Genomic DNA, 22,496 nt, shown 5'->3' on the forward strand with positions numbered 1-22,496 from the left:
TAATCAATTCATTTTATTTCCATTATAATATTTCTCTAAAATTATAAGAATAAAATAATTAATAATATAATGAATGAATAAAAAAAATATATTTTATAAAATAATTTATTATTGAAAAAATTCATAATAATATTTTTAAAAAATATAAACAGTGACCCTCTACGTCTCTATCATACATTGCAAAATATAATTGTTTTTTATGCATATTCAGTAAAAAAAATATAAAAGTGGATATTTCCTATATTAAAAGCTGTGTTATGAAATAAAAAATCAATGATATATAATAATGCATTATAAAGATATCAATTTTATATTATTGTTAAAGATCAATTCGGAATATGTGGTTTTATATTATAAAAAACTGAATCAATGGAGAAAAGGTTAAAGGATCATTTAATGTTAAATTTCATTTTATTATTCTATATGAACGCATATTATATTATCATTATTTAATGAACCATCTTTAATAACAAACAGCATTGTTTTATCACAGAATTAATAAAGTATATAATTTTTAATAAAATATTCGAATGTATATACATTGATAACTATAATAATAAAATATATAAGGTAAAAATGAACAACTCAGAACATTTAACAAATATTTATATAAATTTAAATATTAAAAGAGCAGATATATATTATCTTTCTCTTCTTAAAGGGTAATATAACAACCTAATTAAACATATTTTTCTATTATACTTTAAAATTTGCATCAATATTTATTTATATGTTACATATTTAATATTTACTATGTATTATTTTAAAAAAAATCTACATATAAAAACATATTTAAGCTTATAAATACGGGTTCAGCGCTAATTGTCGTTTTAACAGTGGAAAAATATGCAAAGTGTATTATAAAATTACTCAATAAAGAATATTTCTAAATTGAAGTATATAGGAATAAAAATAAAGTTATAGAAATCATTAAAATGAATTGTAAATTTATCTACATTCACTAAAAACAATATAAATTTATATAATTTGCATAGAGATGTAAGCAACATAACTTAATTTGAAAATACTATAATTTTAGAAAAAACTATATTATATATTATAAGAAACAAGTATATAAAAATTTAATTTATCTTATTAAATGACTATTTATATACTTTTAAGGATTATAGTAATAATATAATTTTTTATTTTTTAAATTTATAAAGTATTTAAATTTTAGAATGGCAATCATTAAAACATAAGATATAAATATATTCCTTTTCGATGTTCAAACATACTTTAAATTCTTTATAAAGTATATTAATTTTTATAATAATGTTATACCAGTGTTACTAAGAATAGCATTTTTTGTATAAAATGCATCATATATACATATGGCAAAAGTGTACTAAGCACTTTCTATTTAAGGTAATTTAGCTAACTATTATAAACATAAATGTAACGTTTCTTTAGTAATAATATGATTTTGTTATTCAATATTAATTTAATTATTGAAAAATATATAATATATTTAACTATAGACGATTGTTATATATAGGATTAAAGTATTTGCGTCACATATTGGGGGCAGTATATATAAAACAGCATGATTTTACTCAATTTGCAAATCAAAAATAAAATTTCGGAACAATGGCTGAATTTATGGTATATGCATTTTTTAATAATAATAACAATTTCCTTTACATTTTTTGATATTGTATTATATATATCATTAAACTTTATTTTATAAGAGTTTCATTAACGCATATTGTTATTATACTTTTTTAAACGGTTTCTTAGTGTAAAAGGTTCGAGAATATATGGATTGCTTTTCCCGATACATTGAGTAATGGAAACTATCAATTTAAAGATTATGAAATGATCAATACACATTGTAATAATAATTGTACGAATGAGCTCGATAAAGTTAATGCAATATGTTTATGGTTGTTTGATAAAAATTTTGAGAATAATTCTTCGTTTGTGAATAATGCAAAAAGTAATATCGACATTGTTGAATACATTATCATATGGTTAAGTTATATGTTAAGCCTAAAATCACATGAGGAAATCACCAATATAAATGATTTTTATGTAAAATATATAAAGGATGATGCGAAGTATAATAAGAAAATAGATGGTGTTAATGCTTATAGTAGTTATAAGGATCTTATAGATAAAAAACAATATTTGATGAACATAAATAAGAACGTTATATCTAAATTTTATAATGTATTAAAATCATTATGTAACATGTATAATGAATTTAATGAAGACAATCCAGATTGCAAGACATATTCAGAAAAAGCTAAAGAATTTGTTGAAAAATATAAAGAGCTTAATGAAGATTACACTAATACTAAAGGTAGTCCATATAATCAAATATTGTCTACATTATCAAATGATTATAATATTTTAAAAAGCAAATGTAATTCTGATAAATCTATCAATTTCCCATCTCTTCCAACTTTTTCACGAAGATCAATAATAAAAAGCACACTAACTTCAATTACATTTATATTTGTTGCAGTATCAATTTTATTGGGAATTTCTTATAAGGTAAATAATAAGGAATTAAAAAAAATATTATATATATGTAAACATTAACGAACAACTGTATGCTTCTTAACATTTTATATTAGTATTCGTTATTTGGATTTCGGAAACGATCTCAAAAACAACATTTAAGAAAAAAGCTAAAAAAATAAAGAGTAAACTAATCATTAATATATTATTCGAAGAGTATTGATTATTCCAGGAATAGTAATAATGGTTGATATATTTTAAGAAATTGTCTATTTCGAAGTAATTTTTGCATAATTTTTATATAGTTTTTATGTTATGGGTCAGGATTGAGATTATGTTTGTAGAACCCACGTTTGGGTTAGGGTTAAATATAATATTTCATTTAATTTTGAATAAATTTATAATATTTATTGGTTTGTAAATGTTGATCAAATATATTTACCATTCCCGTATGTTTAATTCGAGATTATGTCTAAATATTCAACCAAAAAAGGGGGTACATAACATATTTTATAAGTTATAATACATATACATAATTCGTTCATATATATTAAATTTGGAAATATTATAACTTCGCATTATATATATTATTACAATTTTTTGGTTAACCATGCATAAGAACCCTTATTATCTATTATATAAGGATTGTTAATACAGAGTTATATTGAATTATACATTACACAATACATTTCTTTATTTGATGAAATATTTTATTTAGTAAAACTTATAATTTGTGCCACTAATATTTGATTTAATTATAACTTTCCAACCAAACTATACAGTAATATTGCATATCAAGGTAAAATTATAATTTAATCCATTCTGAATATCCCTTTACAATATAATATACCTTCATATTAATATGTGTTTTTTTAAGATTAATTGAACATATTACTAATATATAATATATATTCATAAAATATAGATGCATGGGATATCGATTGAAAATCGACAATGTAACATTGTCTATAAAATATTATTACGCTTCTAACATTTTTTAGTAATATATAAAAAATTGAACTATATACAATACTTTTTAAATTTTAATTGTAGTTACTATTCTCTTTTGTATTTCCTTTACATTTTTATTAAAATTAATTAATATGAATAGAAATTGCTTTATATACCATAATTTATTTATCATAAGATACAATAATAGATAAATCACTATTAATTTTTAAATTTTATATTTTGAGATATAAATAAATTAAATTTTAAAATAGTTAAAAGAAAAAATATTAGTATATTAATAAAATTTAATGTTATAGTTTGTTCTAATATATATAATATTTTATCAAAGATTAAGCACTGGAATATGTTAAAATTTTGAAACATATACAATTATATATTAATGCAAAGTATATAGAAAAGGTATGCAATAATTAATTTGAACTAATAATGTTTTTATTAGGTTATTATGTATATAAAAACTCTAAATTTATAATTTAAATATATTGTTATTACGAAATATTATGTTCTAAAATGTTATACTTTAAAACAATGAAACAAAAAAATTACTAATTGATTTAAAGTATTTTTATTAAGCGCATTAATTATTCCGTTGTATTATACAGTGATGTAGCAGTAACAATAATAATAGTGATAACAATAGAAAAACGTATTAAATACGAACAAACCATTAAATTCATTTGATACACTATATGGGTATAAATTCATCATATATAGTATTAAAGGTATGGTAAGATTAAAATTGTATGCATACAAGATCAAATGAAATATTATAAAATTTATTTAAGTATGCTTTAATGCTATAATATTAGAATTAACACTACCAAGAAAAATAATATTAATAATTTTATAGTTTTTCATCATAGAACTAAATATTGTTTATTATAAAATATAAAAGCAAACTATATATTTAGAAAATAATTCTAAGCCATTTTTAGTGATTAATTTTAATATATATACATGGGTTGAGAGATTTAATGGTATAAAATATAAAACATAATTAAACTATGCATAATAAGTAAATCTTATATGGCTATATCCTTGTCTTAAAAAATCATACTTCCCTTATCTCTCCTCTCAAAGTGCAATATACCAACCTAATACACATAATTTTCTATTATACTTAAAAATGTTCATCAATACGTATTTATGTGTTATATATTTAATATTTACTAAGTATTATTTTAAAACAATATGCATTAAAAGTCTTATTTAAGCATATAAATACGGTTTCAGTGCTAATTGTCGTTTTAAACCGTGGGAAATATGTGCAAAATATATTATAAAATTATCTAATAAGATATATTTATAAATTGAATTATATAGGAATAAAAATAAAGTTATTGAAAATCTTAAATATAATTGGAATGGATATATATTAAATAAAAATAATATTAAAATCATGTATATGAAATTAAAAAAGGGAACAATGCAACTTATTTTATAAATGTTATAATTTTAGAAAAAACTGTATTATATATTATAAAAAAAAGCATATAAGTATTTAAAATATATTAGAAAAAATATATTTATATACTTTTAGAAATTATACTAATAATTATATTTTTTATTTTTTATATATATACAGTTTTTATGTTTTAGAAGGATAGCTATTAAAAGAAAAGATATGACATTTATTTTCTATATTAAAGCATATGTATAAGAAGATATATTCTAAACCCATTACAATGTTACTTTAATTTTTATAATAATGCTCATATGAGTGTTATTAAGGATAACAATTTGTGCAAAATTGTATTATATATACATATGATAATAAATGTATTAAACATCCCCCAAAAATAAGGAAATTTATCTAACTACCATAAAAGTATATATTGTTCCATATTATCTTTAAATTGATATTAAGAATAATAAAAATATTTTTATCTACAGATAATTGCTGTATATATGGTTAAATAATTATATTACCTATTTTAGTATATATATAATATGATATCCCCTTAACCTAGAGATTATAAATTATATTCCATCATAATGGATGATAATCTAGTATGTATACTTTTTTGTATTATATTTCCTATAAACCTCATTAAGTTTTATTTTAATAACATTTTCTTAATACATATTTTTATCAATTTTTTTTAAATGGTTTTTTAGTGTGGAAAAATTAGTTTTTTGAGGAAGTATTTACCTGATGACTCGGACAAAACTACACCACTTGATTTTTATGGATATCAGAGTTTCGAAAAATACTGTCCTAGTAAAAACTGCCATGATGATCTCGAAAAAATTACGATTGGATTTTTATGGTTACTTGAACAATATTTTACTGAATACCCACCTAAAGGTAAAAGTGAACATAATACTAAACCATTTTTTCTATATATTATTTTATGGTTAAGTTCCAAATTAAATAAAAACACAGAGGAAACATTCACCACAATAAACAATTTTTATACTAATCATGTAAAAAATGGTGGTAAATATAGTAATTTTAATGGCGATTCCAATAAATTTACAAGTCTTGATGAATTCATAGAAAAAAATAAAGATTTGTTGAATATTGATATTAAAGATCTTTCTAAATTTTATGATGCATCCAAATTAATATGTAGTATGTATGCTAATAAATCCATGAATACAGATGACAACAAACTGTTAAATGATGCTACTATGTTTGTTAAAACATATGCAGAACTCAAAGATGGCAGTAATGCTGAAGGTGTCCCAAATAATCAAATATTGCCCACTTTATTAACTGATTATAATAATTTAAATGAGAAATGTAGCAATATACCATCTTTTTCAGAGCTAGCATCAAACATTTCTGCACTAGCATCTGAAGATACATCATCAAGTTTGTCGATAGGAAACAGATTATTTACAGTTTTATCGATATTTGGTGCAATAGCATTTTTTTTAGGAATTTCTTACAAGGTAAATAATAAGGAATTAAAAAATTATTTTCATTATATATATGCAAACATTAACAAACAACCGTACGCTTCTTAACATTTTATATTAGTATTCGTTATTTGGATTTCGGAAGCGAGCTCAGAAACAATATTTAAAAGAAAAAATAAAAAAAATAAAGAAGAGAATGAATCATTAATATATGATTCGAGGATAGTGATTATTTCAGGAATAGTAATAATGGCTTATATATTTTAAGAACCTGTTTATTGGGAAGCAATTTTTGCATAATTTTTATATAGTTTTTATGTTGTGGGACCCATATTCGGGTTAGGGCTAAGTATTATATCTTTATTTAATTTTTTATAATTTGAACACTAATTTAATATATGTATAATTCCGTATGTTTAATCACGAGATGAAATTCAAAAGTAAAATATGCCCCCCAAAGGAACATATCCATTAATATGAAATATGTCGCATAATATTTTTTCATATGTTATAATATATTAAATTGAGTGTTTATGTCAATTTAATATGATTAAAATAAAATGTCTATATTGTATATATTAATATAGATATTGATTATATATGAATTCATATTATGCTATATCATAATTGTCTATTATATAAAACTTGTTAATCAGGGGCTATATTGAATTATCCACATCATAATATGCAATGCATTTCTTTGTTTGGTAAACACATTTATTTAGTAAAACTTATTATTTGTGTCATTATTATTTTTATTTAAATTGTATTTTAGCAACCGAACAGTAATAACAGATATTCATAAAATATCGATCGAGTATCGACAATACAACGATATCTATAAAAGGCATTTTATGCATCTAACATTTTTAATAATCAATAAAAATATGCATATTAATAAAAAAATGAATTATAGATATATGTATACTATCCTTTTAATTTTCAATTGTATTTAGCATCATTTTGTGTTAAATTTTTAATTAATATTGATAGAAATAGTTATATATACATTAATTTATTTACTATAAAGGTATAATATTAGATTGATCATTATTAATTTTTAAACTTTATACTTTTGAGGTATAAATAAATTATATTTCAAAAGATTTAAAAAAAAAAATATAAGTATATTAATAAAATATAATGTTATAGTTTGTTATAATAATTGTAAATAATTTGATAGATATAATATCGCTATTATTATATGCCTATACATATAATCTAATAAATACTATACTAATAAATAATATTGAAATATTGTTATATTGTGAAACCTTCATATAATTAAATATTAATATTATTGAATAGACACATAATAATACATTACAAAGGCATAATTTTTATATATTTGTTAAAGATTTAATTTAGGATTTGTAGTTTTATATTATAAAAATTTAGATCAATAGTGGAAGGATTAATGATTCAATCAACATTAAATTTCTTTTTATTATTCAATATTAACGCGTATTATATTATCATTGTTTAATAAATAATCGTTAATTACAAATAGCATTGTTTTATAATAAAATTAATATAATATAGAATTTTTAGTAAACTATTTGAATGTATATATATTGATAACTATAACAATAAAATGTATAAGATAAAATTAACTATACAGAACAATTAGCGAATGTCTATCTAAATTTATATATTAAAAGAGAAAATATATCTTATCTCTCTCCTCTCAAAGTGCAATATACCAACCTAATACATATAGTTTTATATTATACTTTAAAATTTCCATCAATACTTATTTATATGCTAATATTTAATATTTACTAAGTATGATTTTTAAAACAATCTATATTCAAAGACTTATTTAAGCTTATAAATAGCATATGTACGGATTCAGTACCAATTGGTGTTTTAAACTATGGAAATGATACGCGAAATATATTCTATAATTATCTAATACGGAATATTTATAAATTGAAGTATATAGAAATAAAAATAATGTTATAAGACTCATTAAAATAAATTACTAATTTATTTATATTAAATAAAAAAAGTATAAATTATGTAATTTGCATAGAAAGTGGAGCATGTAACTTAATTTGAAAATATTATAATTTTAATAAAACAGTGGTTTATCGTATTAGAAATAAGTATATATAAATTTAATATATTTTAAAAAGCGACTATTTATATACTTTTAAGGATTATAGTAATAATAGTATTTTGCATTTTTTAGATTTATACAGTATTTAAGTTTTAGAATTGAAATCATTAAAATAGAAGATATAAATATATTTTTTTCCTATGTTCAAACATACTTTAAATTCTTTATAAAAGTATATCCATTTTTATAATAAAGTTGTACCGGATGTTAGTAAGAATATAATTTTTTGTATAAAATCCATCATATCTATATTTAATCAAAAATGTATTAAGCAACCCTCTACTTAAGGTAATTTAAATAATTGTCACAAAAAGAAATAAAACGTTCCTTTAGTAATAATATTATTTTATTATTCTATATTAATTTAATTATTGAAAAACATATAATATACTTAATTACAGACAATTTTTATATATAGGGTTAAAGTATTTGCGTCACATTTTGGGGACAGTGTATATAAAGCAGGATTATTTTATTAAATTTAGAAATCAAAAATAAGATTCCATTATAATGAATAAGAAAGTGGTATATGCATTTTTGATGTTGTATTATATTTAAATATCATTAAACTTTATTTTAATAAAATGTTCAATAATATACATTTCTAATAAATGTTTTTAAATCTTTTCCTAGTGTGAAAAGTTCGAGAATGTATGGGGTAAATTTCCCGATAAATTGACCAGTGATAATAAGTATCAATTTAAAACAGAAAATTTCTTAGATGGTTATTGTGATAGTTATAGTTGTGATACTGATGCCGAAAAAATTAATGGTGGATGTTTATATCTTTTTAATCAAATATTTGGGACTTCTCAATTGTTTAAGTCTGTTGCAAATAGTAACATCAATATTGTTGAGTACATTATGATATGGTTAAGTTATATGTTAAACCTAAAGGAACAAACAGGAAATGATACCAATCTACAATATTTTTATAGTACAACTATAGATAATGATAGGTATAAAAATTCTATAGCTGATGTTAAAGAGTATAAAAATTATAAGGATCTTATAGATAAAAAAAAAGAATTCATGGATATTTCTAATGAAAAAATAACTAAACTTTATGTTTTATTTAAAAGTTTATGTAATATGTATATTGATTTGGGTGAAAACAATGCAGATTGCACGAAATATATATCAAACGCTAATGAATTTGTTAAAAAATATCAAGAACTTTATGGAGATTCTAGTAATAATGATAATAGTTTATATAGACAAATATTATATAATTTATCAACTGATTATGGTAATTTAAAAAAGAAATGTAAAAATAGTTCGCCCTTTCCATCGATAGAAATAACAGACAATTCTGCACACACTTCTGAAGTTGCATCATCAAGTTCGTCGATATCAAAGAACTTATTTATAGTTTTATCGATATTTGGTGCAATAGGATTTTTTTTAGGAATTTCTTATAAGGTAAATAATAAGGAATTAAAAAATATAGCGTTTTAAATATTATTTTCATTAAATATATGCAAACATTAACAAAATTATACGTTTTTTAAAATTTTATTAGTATTCGTTATTTGGACTTCGGAAACGAGCTCAAAAACAATATATAAGAGAAAAAATAAAAAATATAAAGAAGAAAATGATTCATTAATGTATAATTCAAGAGCAGTGACTATTTCAGGAATAGTAATAATTATTGATATATTTGAAGAAACTGTCTATTTAGAAATAAATAATTTTTGCATAATTTTTATATAGTTTTTATGTTGTGGAACCCATATTCGGGTTAGAGTTAAGTATTATATTGCATTTAATTTTGTATAATTTGAACACTAATTAAATCGATATACTATACCCGTATGCTTAATATTGAGATGAAGTCCAAATATGCACCCCTAAAGGGGTAATGTCATTAATATGAAAAGAGCCACATCACATTTTTCCCTTAAAGTATAATATATATAATTGAGTGTTCATGCCAATTTAATATGATTAAAATAAAGTGTTTATATTGTATATATTAATATAGATGTTGACTATATAAGAAGTCATATTATGCAATATCATAATTGCCTATTATATAAGCCTTAATAACCTAGTGTTATATTGAGTTATGCATACATAATATGTTTCTTTATTTTATGAAAATTTTATTTAACAAAAATAATTACTTTATCATATTTATTTTAATTTAAATCATGTTATCCAACTGAACTGTAATAATATAGATGCATGAAATACTGATCGAGAATCGAAAATACAACGTTATCTATAAAATCCATTTTATGCATCTAACATTTTTAATAATACATAAAAAATGTACTATAGATATATTATAATAAATTTATAAATTATAAATATATATAATACTCATTTTTTTCATTTCAATAATTTGAATTTATGCTAATGTTCTAATTTATATTGGTAGGAATAGTTATATATATATATTAATTTAATTATCATAAGGTATAATAATAGATTAATCACTATTAATTTTTAAATTTTATATTTTGAGATATAAATAAATAATATTTTAAAATATTTAAAAAATAAAATAAAATATAATTATATTAATAAAATTTAATGTTATAGTTCTAGTAATTATAAATAATATGATAAATATAATACGTTATTATTATATGCTTATACATATAATTTAATAAAATACTCTATCAATAACTAATATTGAAATATTATTTTATTGTGAATCCTTCATATAATTAAATATTAATATGAATTTTATCGAAAAGACGCATAATTTATATATATTTGTTAAAGATCCACTTCGGGATATGTGGTTTTATATTATAAAAATTTGGATCCATGGATAAAATTATAACGACTTAATTCATGTTAACTGTCATTTTATTATTCCATGTTAACTCTTATTATATTATTAGTTTTTATTGAATAATCAGTTTTTATTCTAAAACATTACATTACCATATAATTAATAAAATATAGAATTTTTAATAAATTATTTGAATGTACATACATTGATAACTATATCAATAAGTATATAAGATAAGAATGAGCAATGCATTGTATTTAGGAAATATTTATCTAAATATATATATTAAAATAGCTAATATATCTTATCTCTCCCCACCAAAGAGTAATATAACAACCTAATTAAACACAGTTTTCTATTATACTTTAAAATATTATTAATATATATTTATATGTTAATATGTGCTAAGTATTATTTTAAAAACAATTTACATATAAAAACTTATTTAAGCTTATAAATACGGATTCAGTGCAAATTGTTTTAAAGAATGGAAAATATGGCAAAATATATTATAAAATTGCCCAATAAGATATACTTCTAAATTGAAGTATATAGGAATAAAAATAAAGTTAACGGACTCATTAAAATGAATTATGAATTTATCTACATTCATTAAAAACAATATAAATTTATATAATTGCATAGAAAGGAAACAATGCAACTTAATTTGAAAATACTATAATTTTAATAAAACATGGTATATAGTATTAGAAACAAGTGTATAATTATTTAATATGTTTTAAGAAATGACTATTTATATATTTTATGTATTATAGTAATAATATAATTTTTAATTTTTTATATTTATACAGTATTTAAGTTTTTGATAGACAATCATTAAAATATAAGATATAAATATATTCCTTTTCTATGTTCAAACATACTTTAAATTCATTATAAAAGTATATTAATTTTTATAATAAAGTTATACCAAAATGTTAGTAAGAATAGTATTTTTTGTATAAAATGTATTATGCAACCCTCTATTTAAGATAATTTAGCTAAATGTCATAAAATAAGTATAATATGATTTTAGTAATATTAATGTATTATTATTTTACATGAAGTTAAAATTAAGAATAATATGTCTAACGAAAGATAACTGCTACGTAAAGAGATTAAGTAAATATACCATATATTTTATAGAATATATATAAATAACATCACCCCGCATAACCTCCAAATTATAACGGAATTTCATTATAATGGTTTCTAAAGTGGTATATATCTTTTTTCTTATATTATTCGTATGATGCATTCCTATAAATTATATTAATTTTAATTTTAGTAATATTTATATTAATACATTTTTTGTTTAATTCGTAAAATATATTCGTAGTGCGGTATAATTAATACGGTTGATAAATATGTTGATGATCCGAACAACCCGGGAAAATATAATTCTACGTATTTGTTAAAATTAGCTTTCAATAAAAATGACTGTAATAGTGATGACCAAGAACTTAGCTCTTCTTTTATAGCATTGCTAAAATTACTTAATGATATTGATAAGAATGAAAATTTAGAGGGTGATCAACTTGTGGAATATGCTATTTTATGGTTAAGTTATAAACTAAATCAAAAAAAAGAAAATGGAACGACCATATTCAACGAGTTTTATACTGAAAATATAAAAACAAATGATTGTTATAATAAGCATATAGGTGATATTACTGGTGATAAGATTAAAAAGGATGTTATAGAAACAAAAATAAGATCGATGAATATTGATATTAAAGATATATCTAATTTTTATGATGCATTTAAATCATTATGTAACATGTATAGTGAAATTGGTGCAGATGACTACGAATGCAATAAATGTTTAGAAAATGCTGGAGAATTGTTTGAAAAATATGAAAAACTTAAAAATGCTTTAGATATTAATAAAGGAAGTTCTTATTATCAACTATTGTCTAGTTTATCAAATGATTATAAAAATTTTGAAAAAATATATAGTGCTAAATGTAGTAATATCTCACTTGTAGCTTGTCCACGAAGTTCAGTAACAAAAAATATACTAATCACAATTGCAATTATATTTGTTGCAGCATCAATTTTATTAGGAGTTTCTTATAAGGTAAATAATAAGGAAATTAAAAATTATTTTCATTATATATGCAAATTTTAACAATTAAATCGTATACTTCTTAACATTTTATATTAGTATTCGTTATTTGGATTTCGGAAACGATTTCAAAAACAACATTTAAGAGAAAAGCTAAAAAAATAAAGAAGAAACTGATCATTAATATATTATTAGAAGAGTAGTGATTATTCCAGGAATAGTAATAATGGTTGATATATTTTAAGAAATTGTTTATTTCGAAGTAATTTTTGGTCACGATTTTTGCATAATTTTTATATAGTTTTTATGTTGTGGAACCCATATTCGGGTTAGGGCTAAGTATTATATTGCATTAATTTTTTATAATTTGAACGCTAATTAAATACATGTACTATATCCGTATATTCAATCATGAGAAGTCCAAATATGTAACAAAAAAGGGGGTATATCCATTAATATGAAAGGAGTAGCATAACATATTTTGTAAGTTACAACGTATATTTCTAATTTGTTCATATATATTATAACTTTGCATTATATTTTTTTGTTACTATTTTTTGGCTAACCATATATAAGAATTATTATTATATATTATATAAGACTTGTAAGCCCATAATTATATTCAATTATGCATAACACAATATGTTTCTTTATTTCATGAAGGTTTTATTTAGTAAACTTTATTATTTATATCATATTTATTTTTATTTATATTATGTTATACAACTGAACTGTAATAATAGATGTTCATAAAATATAGATGCATGGAATATCGATCGAGAATCGACATTGTAACATAGTCTATAAAATATAATTATGCTTCTAACATTTTTTGAAGTTTTAATTATAGTTACTATTCTTTTTTTGTATTTTACATTTGTATTAAAACTAAATAGTAATAATAGAAGTTGTTTTATACACTTTAATTTATTTACCATAAGGTATAATAATAGATTAATCACTATTAATTTGTAAGTTTTAAAGATATGAGGTATATATAAATTGGAAATATATTATAAATAGTTAATTGAAAAAATATAAGTATATTAATAAAATTTAATGTTATAGTTCTAGTAATTATAAATAATATGATAGATAAAATCCGTTATTATTATATGCTTATACATATAAACTAATAAATACTCTACGAATAACTTATATTGAAATATTGTTATATTGTGAAATCTCCATATAATTAAATATTAATATTATTGAAGAGATACATAATAATACATTATAAATGTATCATTTTTGTATATTTGTTAAAGATCCAATTTGGGATTTGTAATTTTATATTCTAAAAATCTGGATAAATAAAGAAAATGTTAAAGACTCAATTCATGTTAAATTTCTTTTTATTATTCCATATTATATTATCATTGTTTAATTAATTACCATTTTATAATCGGAATTATCATTGCTTTATCGTAGAATTAATAAAATATAGAATTTTTAACAAATTACTTGAATATATATACATCGATAACTATAATAATAAAATATATAAGATAAAATGATCAATGCTGAACATTTAACGAATATTTATCTAAATTTATATATTAAAAGAGTAAATATATCTTATCTCTCTCCTCTTAAAGGGCAATATAACAACCTAATTAAACATCGTTTTATATTATACTTTAAAATATCATCAGTAGGTATATATGTTTAATATTTACTAAGTATTATTTTAAAAACAATCTACATATAAAAACTTATTTAAGCTTATAAATATGGGTTCAGTGTTAATTGGTGTTTTAACAGTGGAAAAAATGGAAAAATATATTATAAAATTACCCAATAAGGTATATTGTAATAAACATAAAGTTATTTAACGCACTAAATTTCTTTTTTATTTATCTATATTCATTAAAACAATATACATTTATGTATTTTGCATAGAAAATGGAACAATTCAAGTTATTTTGTAAGTGTTATTTTAGAAAAGACTGTATTATATATTATAAGGAACAAATATATAAAAATTTAATCTATCTTACTAAATAACTATTATATACTTTTAAGGATAATAATAATAACTTTCTTAAATTTTTATATTTGTTCATTATTTAAGTTTTAGGACGTTGTTATGTTCTATATTAAAGCATATATATAAGTATATATTTTTTAAATAGATTATAAAATTCCTTAAAATTTTATAATATAAATATGTAGAATGTTATTAGTCATATTGATCTTATGCATAAATTGTATTATATATGCATATGATCAATTACGTATTAAACAAACTTTAATCTAAGAGAATTTATCAAATGTCAATAAAAGTATATATTGTTCCATATTATCTTTAAATTAATATTAAAAATGATAGGAATTTATTTAACCACAAATAATTTTATATTGGACTTCAATTATTTTGTCACTTATTATGCGTAAAATATATAAAATAATATGATGTTACATAATCTACATATTATAAACAAAATAAAATTGCAATGTATCATTACCTGGTATATAATTTTTTTAATAAAACCTGCTTTCCCTTTACATTTTTCGATGTTATATTACCTATAAAATTCATAAATTTTATTTTATAAGAGTTTCATTAACATATATTTTTATTATACTTTTTTAAATGTTTTCTTAGTGTGAAACATTCAATGTATTGAGAAACTATTTACCCGATGAATTAGATAATTCTGCAAAATACGAATTTGATAAAAATGAGTATCTTAAGAAATATTGCCCTAATGGAGATTCAGATAAAAAATGTGAGACTGATCTCGATAAAATTAAGGCTGGATTTTTATGTTTATTTGAACAAATTATTGTTAATAATATTGATGATTTAAGTAAAGAACAGGCTAAAGCGTTTATTATATACATTATGATATGGTTCAATTATATGTTAAACCTAAAGAATGTTAATGACATCAACAACTTAAATGATTTTTATATTAAATATACAGAAAATAATACGGATTATGAATATTGTAAAACAGATGGTATTGATTGTGGTAGTGCATTAAAAGATAAAACGGGATATAATAATTTTAAGGAGTTCATAGAAGCAAACAAATTTTTGTTGAATATTAAATTTGAAGATGCTTCTAAAGTTTATGATTCATTTAAATTATTATGTAATATGTTTTATGGAGTTAATGTAGCCAATCCAAATTCCGAGGAATATTTAAGAATAGCTAATCAATTTGTTGAAAAATATAAAGAACTTAATGGATATTCTGATATTACTGAAGATAGTCCCTATTATCAAGTATTGTCTACATTATCAAATGATTACAATAATATTAAAAATGAATGTAGAGCTTGTCAATCTAGTAATTTTCCAACACTTTCAACATATTCACGAAGATCAGTAATAAAAAACACACTAATTTCAATTGCATTTATATTTGCTTTAGTATCAATTTTCTTGGGTATTGCTTATAAGGTAAATAATAAAGAATTAAAAAATAATTTTCATTATATATATGTTAACGTTAACAAAAAAATAATACGCTTCTTAACATTTTATATTAGTATTCGTTATTTGGATTTCGGAAACGATTTCAAAAACAATATTTAAGAGAAAAAATAAAAAATATAAAGAAGAGAATAAATCATTAATATATGATTCAAAGAGTAATGACTATTTCAGAAATAGTAATAATGGTTAATATATTTTAAGAAACTGTCTATTTAGAAGTAATTTTTGCATAATTTTTATATAGTTTTTATGTTGTGGGTCAGGGTTATGTTTGTGGGACCACATTCGGGTTGGGGCTAAGTATTATATCTTTATTTAATTTTTTATAATTTGAATACAAATTAATATATGTACTATATATATATATGTTTAATATAGAGACGATGTCCAAATATGCATCCCAAAGTGTTATAAGTTAATATAAAAGGGATTACATAACATATATTCATAAGTTATAATATATATAATTGAGTGTTCATGCCTATTTAATATGATTAAAATAAAATGTCTATATTGCATATATTAATTCATATTATATATATCATAATTGCATATTATATAACCCTTGATAACCCAGAGATACATTGAATTATGCATATTATAATATGTTTTTTTATTTGATGAAAATTTTATTTAGTAAAACTTATAACTTGTATCATATTTATTTTTATTTAAATCGTGTTATCCAACTGAAATGTAATAATAGATATTCATAAAATATCGATCGATATTCGACAATACAACGTTATCTATAAAATGCATTTTATACATCTAACATTTTTAGTAATACATAAAAAATGTACTATAGATATATTATAATAAATTTATAAATTATAAATATATATAATACTCATTTTTTTCATTTCAATAATTTGAATTTATGCTAATGTTCTAATTTATATTGGTAGAAATAGTTATATATATATTAATTTAATTATCATAAGGTATAATAATAGATTAATCACTATTAATTTTTAAATTTTATATTTTGAGGTATAAATAAATAATATTTTAAAAGATTTAAAAAATATAATATAAATATATTAATAAAGTTTAATATTATAGATATAATACGTTATTATTATATGCCTATACATATAATCTAATAAATACTCTACCAATAGCTAATATTGAAATATTTTTATATTGTGAAACCTTCAAATAATTTTATATTAATATTAATTATATCGAAAAGACACATAATAATACATTATAATGATATAATTTTTATATATCTGTTAAAGATCGAAATTGGGATATGTGGTTTTATATTATAAAAATTTGGATCCATGGAGAAAATGATATAGACTCAATTAACATTAAGTGTCATTTTATTATTTCATATTATATTATCATTGTTTTCTCATCAAATTAATAAATTATAGAATTTTTAATAGATTATTTGAATGTATATACATTAATAATTATAACAATAAATATATAAGATAAAAATGAAAAATGTAGAACATTTAACGAATATTTATATAAATTTATATATTAAAAGAGAAAATATATCTTATCTCTCTCCTCTTAAAGTGAAATATAATAACCTAATTAAACATAGTTTTATATTGTACTTTAAAATTTGCATCAATACTTATTTGTATGTTAATATTTACTAAGTATTATTTTTAAAACTATCTATCTTCAAAGGCTTATTTAAACATATAAATAGTTTAATAAATATGGGTTCAGTGTTAATTGGTGTTTTAAAGAATGTATAATATGGCAAAATGTATTGTAAAATTATTCAATAAAGAATGTTTATAAATTGAAGTATATAGGAATAAAAATAGCTATATGATTCATTAAAATGAATTATGAATTATCTATATTAAATAAAAATAATATGAATTTATGTAATTTGCATAGAAAATGGAACATGTAACTTAATTTGAAGATACTATAATTTTAGAAAAAACTATATTATATATTATAAGAAACAATAATGTAAATATTTAATATATTTTAAAAAATGACTATTTATATACTTTTAAACATTATAGTAATAATGGATTTCTTAATTGTTTCGATTTTTTCAGTATATTCATTTTGAGACACCATTTATTAAAACAAAAGATATGACGTTGTTTATTTTCTATGTTAAAGCATATGTAAAAGAAAATATATTCTTAATTCTTTACAATGCTAATTTTTATAATAATGTTCATATGATTTTTATTAAGGATAGTAATTTTATGTTTAAACTTATATATATAACATATAATGCACAAAATAACCTTAATTTATGGGAATTTAAGTTCCATAAAAATATTATATTGTTCCACATTACCTTTAAATTAATATTAAAAATGATAGGAATTTATTTAAACACAAATGATTTTATGTTAGACTTCAATTATTTTGTCATTTATTAAGCGTAAAATATATAAAACAATATTATGTTACATAATTTACATATTATAAACAAAATAAAATCACAATGGATTATGACCTGGTATCTGCATTTTTTAATAAAATTTGCTTTTCCTTGTATTTGTCGATATTATATAATCTATAAATTTCATTAATTTTGATTTTATAAGAATTTCATTAACATATATTTTTATATACTTTTATAAATTCTTTCTTAGTGTGAAAATTTTGATATAGTAATTCAAAATTATCCCGATAAAATAAATTCTGAAGAATGTGATATTCATAATATAGATGGTATTGAGGAATACTGCCCTCATGGGAATTCAGGAAACAACAAATGCATTACTGAGCTCGATAAAATAAATGCTGCATGCTTATGGTTGTTCGAGCAAAATATTTCTCATAGGATTGATGATTTAAGTAGTGAACATGTTAAAGCGTTTATTATATACATTATGATATGGTTAAATTATATGTTAAACCTAAAGAAAGATGAAAAAAACAACCTAAATGATTTGTATACTAATCATATAGAAAATATTGAGAATTATACTAAATGTAAAAATTATGATAATGATTGTAGTAATACATTAAAAGAAAAAACGGGATATAATAATTTTAAGGAAATCATAGCTAAAAATATGGATTTTGAAGATATATCTAAATTTTATGAAGCATTTAAATTATTATGTAAAATACATACTGAATCTAATGAAAACAATCTAGAATGCACGAAATATTTGGAATATGCAAATAAGATAGTTGACAAATTTAAAGAACTTAATGGAAATTCTAGTGTTACTGGAAACACTTCATATAGTCAAGTATGGTCTACTTTATCAACTGATTATGATAATTTAAAAAATAAATATAATGGTATTAATTGTATGAATATTCCATCGTTTCCATCGATAAAAAGAACACAACAGCACGTACAAAGTTCTGGTGTTACATCATCAAGCTTGTCGATAGTAAACAAATTAATTATAGCTTTATCAATATTCACTGCAATAATAATCTTTTGGAGAATTTTTTATAAGGTAAATAATAAGAAATTTAAAAATTATTTTCATTAAATATATGCAAACGTTAACAAATAAATCGTATACTTCTTAACATTTTATATTAGTATTCGTTATTTGGATTACGGAAGAACTCAAAAACAATATTTAAGAGAAAAGCTAAAACAGTAAAGAAAATGGATCATTAATATATTATTCGAAGAGTAGTGACTATTTCAGGAATAGTAATAATGATTGATATGTGTTAAGGAAGTGTCTATTTCGAAGTAATTTTTGCATAATTTTTATATAGTTTTTATGATGTGGAACCCATAAACGGGTTAGGGCTAAGTATTATATTGCATTTAATTTTTTATAATTCGAACATTAATTAAATATATGTATCATCCCGTATGTTTAATTTCGAGATGAAGTTAAAAATATGTACTCCCAAAGGAATATTGCCATTAATATGAAAGGGGTTACATAACATATTTATAAGTTATAATATATATAATTGAGTGTTAATATATATTTAATATGATTAAAGTAAAATAACTATATTACATATATTAATTCATATTATGCTATATAATAATTGCCTATATAAAAGTTAATATGTGGTTATATTGAATTATGCATATCATAATATGTTTCTTTATTTAATGAAAATTTTATTTAGTGAAACTTATAAATTGTGCTACAATTAATTTAAATTATACTGTGCCAATTGATATGTAATAATAGCATTATATATGAGATTGGCTATTATTATAATTCGATTCATATTAATGATTATATTTTTAATGTTAATTAAGTACACTACTAATGCATAATAGATAATAATAAAATATAGATTCATAAATATCGATCGAGAATCGACAATACAACATTATCTATAAAATATTATTATGCTTCTAAGATTTTTTTAATTTTTAATTGTAGTTACTATTATCTTCTTGTATTAATAGAAGTTGCTTCATACGCTTTAATTTATTTATTATAAGGTATAATAATAGATTAATCACTATTAATTTGTAAACTTTATAGTTTTGAGGTATAAATATATTATATTTTAAAATAGTTAAAAAATAAAATATAAGTATATTAATAAAGTTTAATATTATAGATATAATGCATTATTATATTCCTATACATATAATTTAGTAAATTATTAATAGTTAATATTAAAATATTGTTTTATTGTGAAACCTTCATATAATTTAATATTAATTTTATCGAAAAGACATAATAATACATTATATATTTGTTAATTATTCAATTTGGAATTTGTAGTTTTATATTCTAAAAATATGGATTAATGAAGAAAGGATTAAATACTTAATTAATATTAAATATCATTTTATTATTCAATATTATATTATCATAGTTTTTTGTAGAATTAATAAAATATAGTATTTTTAATAAATTATTTGAATGTATATACATTGATAACTATAACAATAAAATATATAAAATCAAATGAATTATGTAGAACATTTAGCAAATATTTATTTAAATTTATATATTAAAATAGCAATATATCTTATCTCTCTCCTCTTAAAGGCAATATAACAACCTAATTAAACATAGTTTTCTATTATACTTTAAAATATCATCAGTATGTATATATGTTTAATATTTACAGAGCATCATTTTAAAAATAACATGCATTCAAAGACTTATTTAGGCTTATAAGTATGGGTTCAGTGCAAATTGTTTTAAAGAATGGAAAATATGGCAAAATTTATTATAAAATCGCCCAATAAGATATACTTCTAAATTGAAGAATATGGGAATAAAAATAAAGTTATTGAGCACATTAAAATGAATTTTGAATTTATCTACATCCATTAAAAACAATATAAATTTATATAATTGCATAGAAAGGAAACAATGCAACTTAATTTGAAAATACTATAATTTTAATAAAACATGGTATATAGTATTAGAAACAATTGTATAATTATTTAATATGTTTTAAGAAACGACTATTTATATGTTTTAAGGATTATAGTAACAATATAATTTTTAATTTTTTATATTTATACAGTATTTAAGTTTTTGAAAGACAATCGTTAAAACATAAGATATAAATATATTCCTTTTCTATATTCAAACATACTTTAAATTCATTATAAAAATATAATAATTTTTATAATAAAGTTATACCATATGTTAGTAAGAATAGCATTTTTTGTATAAAATCTATTAAGCAACCCTCTATTTAAGGTAATTTAGCTAATTATGATTAATGTAACTTTTCTTTGTAATAATATTATTTTATTATTCTATATTAATTTAATTATTGAAAAACTTATAATATATTTAACTACAGACAATTGTCATATATAGGGTTAAAGTATTAGCGTCAGATATTTGGTGTAGTACATATAAAAGAACATGTCTCTACTCAATTTGCAAAT

The 22,496-nt window shown here is 20.0% G+C and overlaps 6 protein-coding genes across 6 annotated transcripts; all 6 read left to right on the plus strand.

Moving 5' to 3' along the window:
• Nucleotides 1-1,590: 1,590 nt before the first annotated feature.
• On the plus strand, nucleotides 1,591-2,648 carry PY17X_0527801 (PIR protein; the record flags this gene model as incomplete). The annotated part of the gene is made up of 3 exons (XM_034637428.1): nucleotides 1,591-1,605; nucleotides 1,741-2,499; nucleotides 2,583-2,648. The coding sequence occupies 3 exons, from the start codon at nucleotides 1,591-1,593 to the stop codon at nucleotides 2,646-2,648; spliced, it is 840 nt and encodes a 279-aa protein (XP_034493402.1).
• Nucleotides 2,649-5,433: 2,785 nt separating this feature from the next.
• On the plus strand, nucleotides 5,434-6,511 carry PY17X_0527901 (PIR protein; the record flags this gene model as incomplete). The annotated part of the gene is made up of 3 exons (XM_022955812.1): nucleotides 5,434-5,448; nucleotides 5,557-6,336; nucleotides 6,425-6,511. 3 exons carry the CDS (start codon nucleotides 5,434-5,436, stop codon nucleotides 6,509-6,511), a joined length of 882 nt encoding a protein of 293 aa, XP_022810676.1.
• A 2,424-nt stretch (nucleotides 6,512-8,935) lies between these two features.
• PY17X_0528001 (PIR protein) lies at nucleotides 8,936-10,034 on the plus strand (the record flags this gene model as incomplete). The annotated part of the gene is made up of 3 exons (XM_022957647.1): nucleotides 8,936-8,950; nucleotides 9,059-9,847; nucleotides 9,948-10,034. 3 exons carry the CDS (start codon nucleotides 8,936-8,938, stop codon nucleotides 10,032-10,034), a joined length of 891 nt encoding a protein of 296 aa, XP_022811131.1.
• Nucleotides 10,035-12,379: 2,345 nt separating this feature from the next.
• On the plus strand, nucleotides 12,380-13,407 carry PY17X_0528101 (PIR protein; the record flags this gene model as incomplete). The annotated part of the gene is made up of 3 exons (XM_022957654.1): nucleotides 12,380-12,394; nucleotides 12,514-13,254; nucleotides 13,342-13,407. The coding sequence occupies 3 exons, from the start codon at nucleotides 12,380-12,382 to the stop codon at nucleotides 13,405-13,407; spliced, it is 822 nt and encodes a 273-aa protein (XP_022811132.1).
• A 2,291-nt stretch (nucleotides 13,408-15,698) lies between these two features.
• On the plus strand, nucleotides 15,699-16,830 carry PY17X_0528201 (PIR protein; the record flags this gene model as incomplete). The annotated part of the gene is made up of 3 exons (XM_022957658.1): nucleotides 15,699-15,713; nucleotides 15,851-16,654; nucleotides 16,744-16,830. The coding sequence occupies 3 exons, from the start codon at nucleotides 15,699-15,701 to the stop codon at nucleotides 16,828-16,830; spliced, it is 906 nt and encodes a 301-aa protein (XP_022811133.1).
• A 2,303-nt stretch (nucleotides 16,831-19,133) lies between these two features.
• PY17X_0528301 (PIR protein) lies at nucleotides 19,134-20,279 on the plus strand (the record flags this gene model as incomplete). The annotated part of the gene is made up of 3 exons (XM_022957665.1): nucleotides 19,134-19,148; nucleotides 19,285-20,040; nucleotides 20,199-20,279. 3 exons carry the CDS (start codon nucleotides 19,134-19,136, stop codon nucleotides 20,277-20,279), a joined length of 852 nt encoding a protein of 283 aa, XP_022811134.1.
• Nucleotides 20,280-22,496: the final 2,217 nt, after the last annotated feature.

Source organism: Plasmodium yoelii (genome assembly GCF_900002385.2).
Source record: "Plasmodium yoelii strain 17X genome assembly, chromosome: 5".
Taxonomy (NCBI): Eukaryota; Apicomplexa; class Aconoidasida; order Haemosporida; family Plasmodiidae; genus Plasmodium; species Plasmodium yoelii.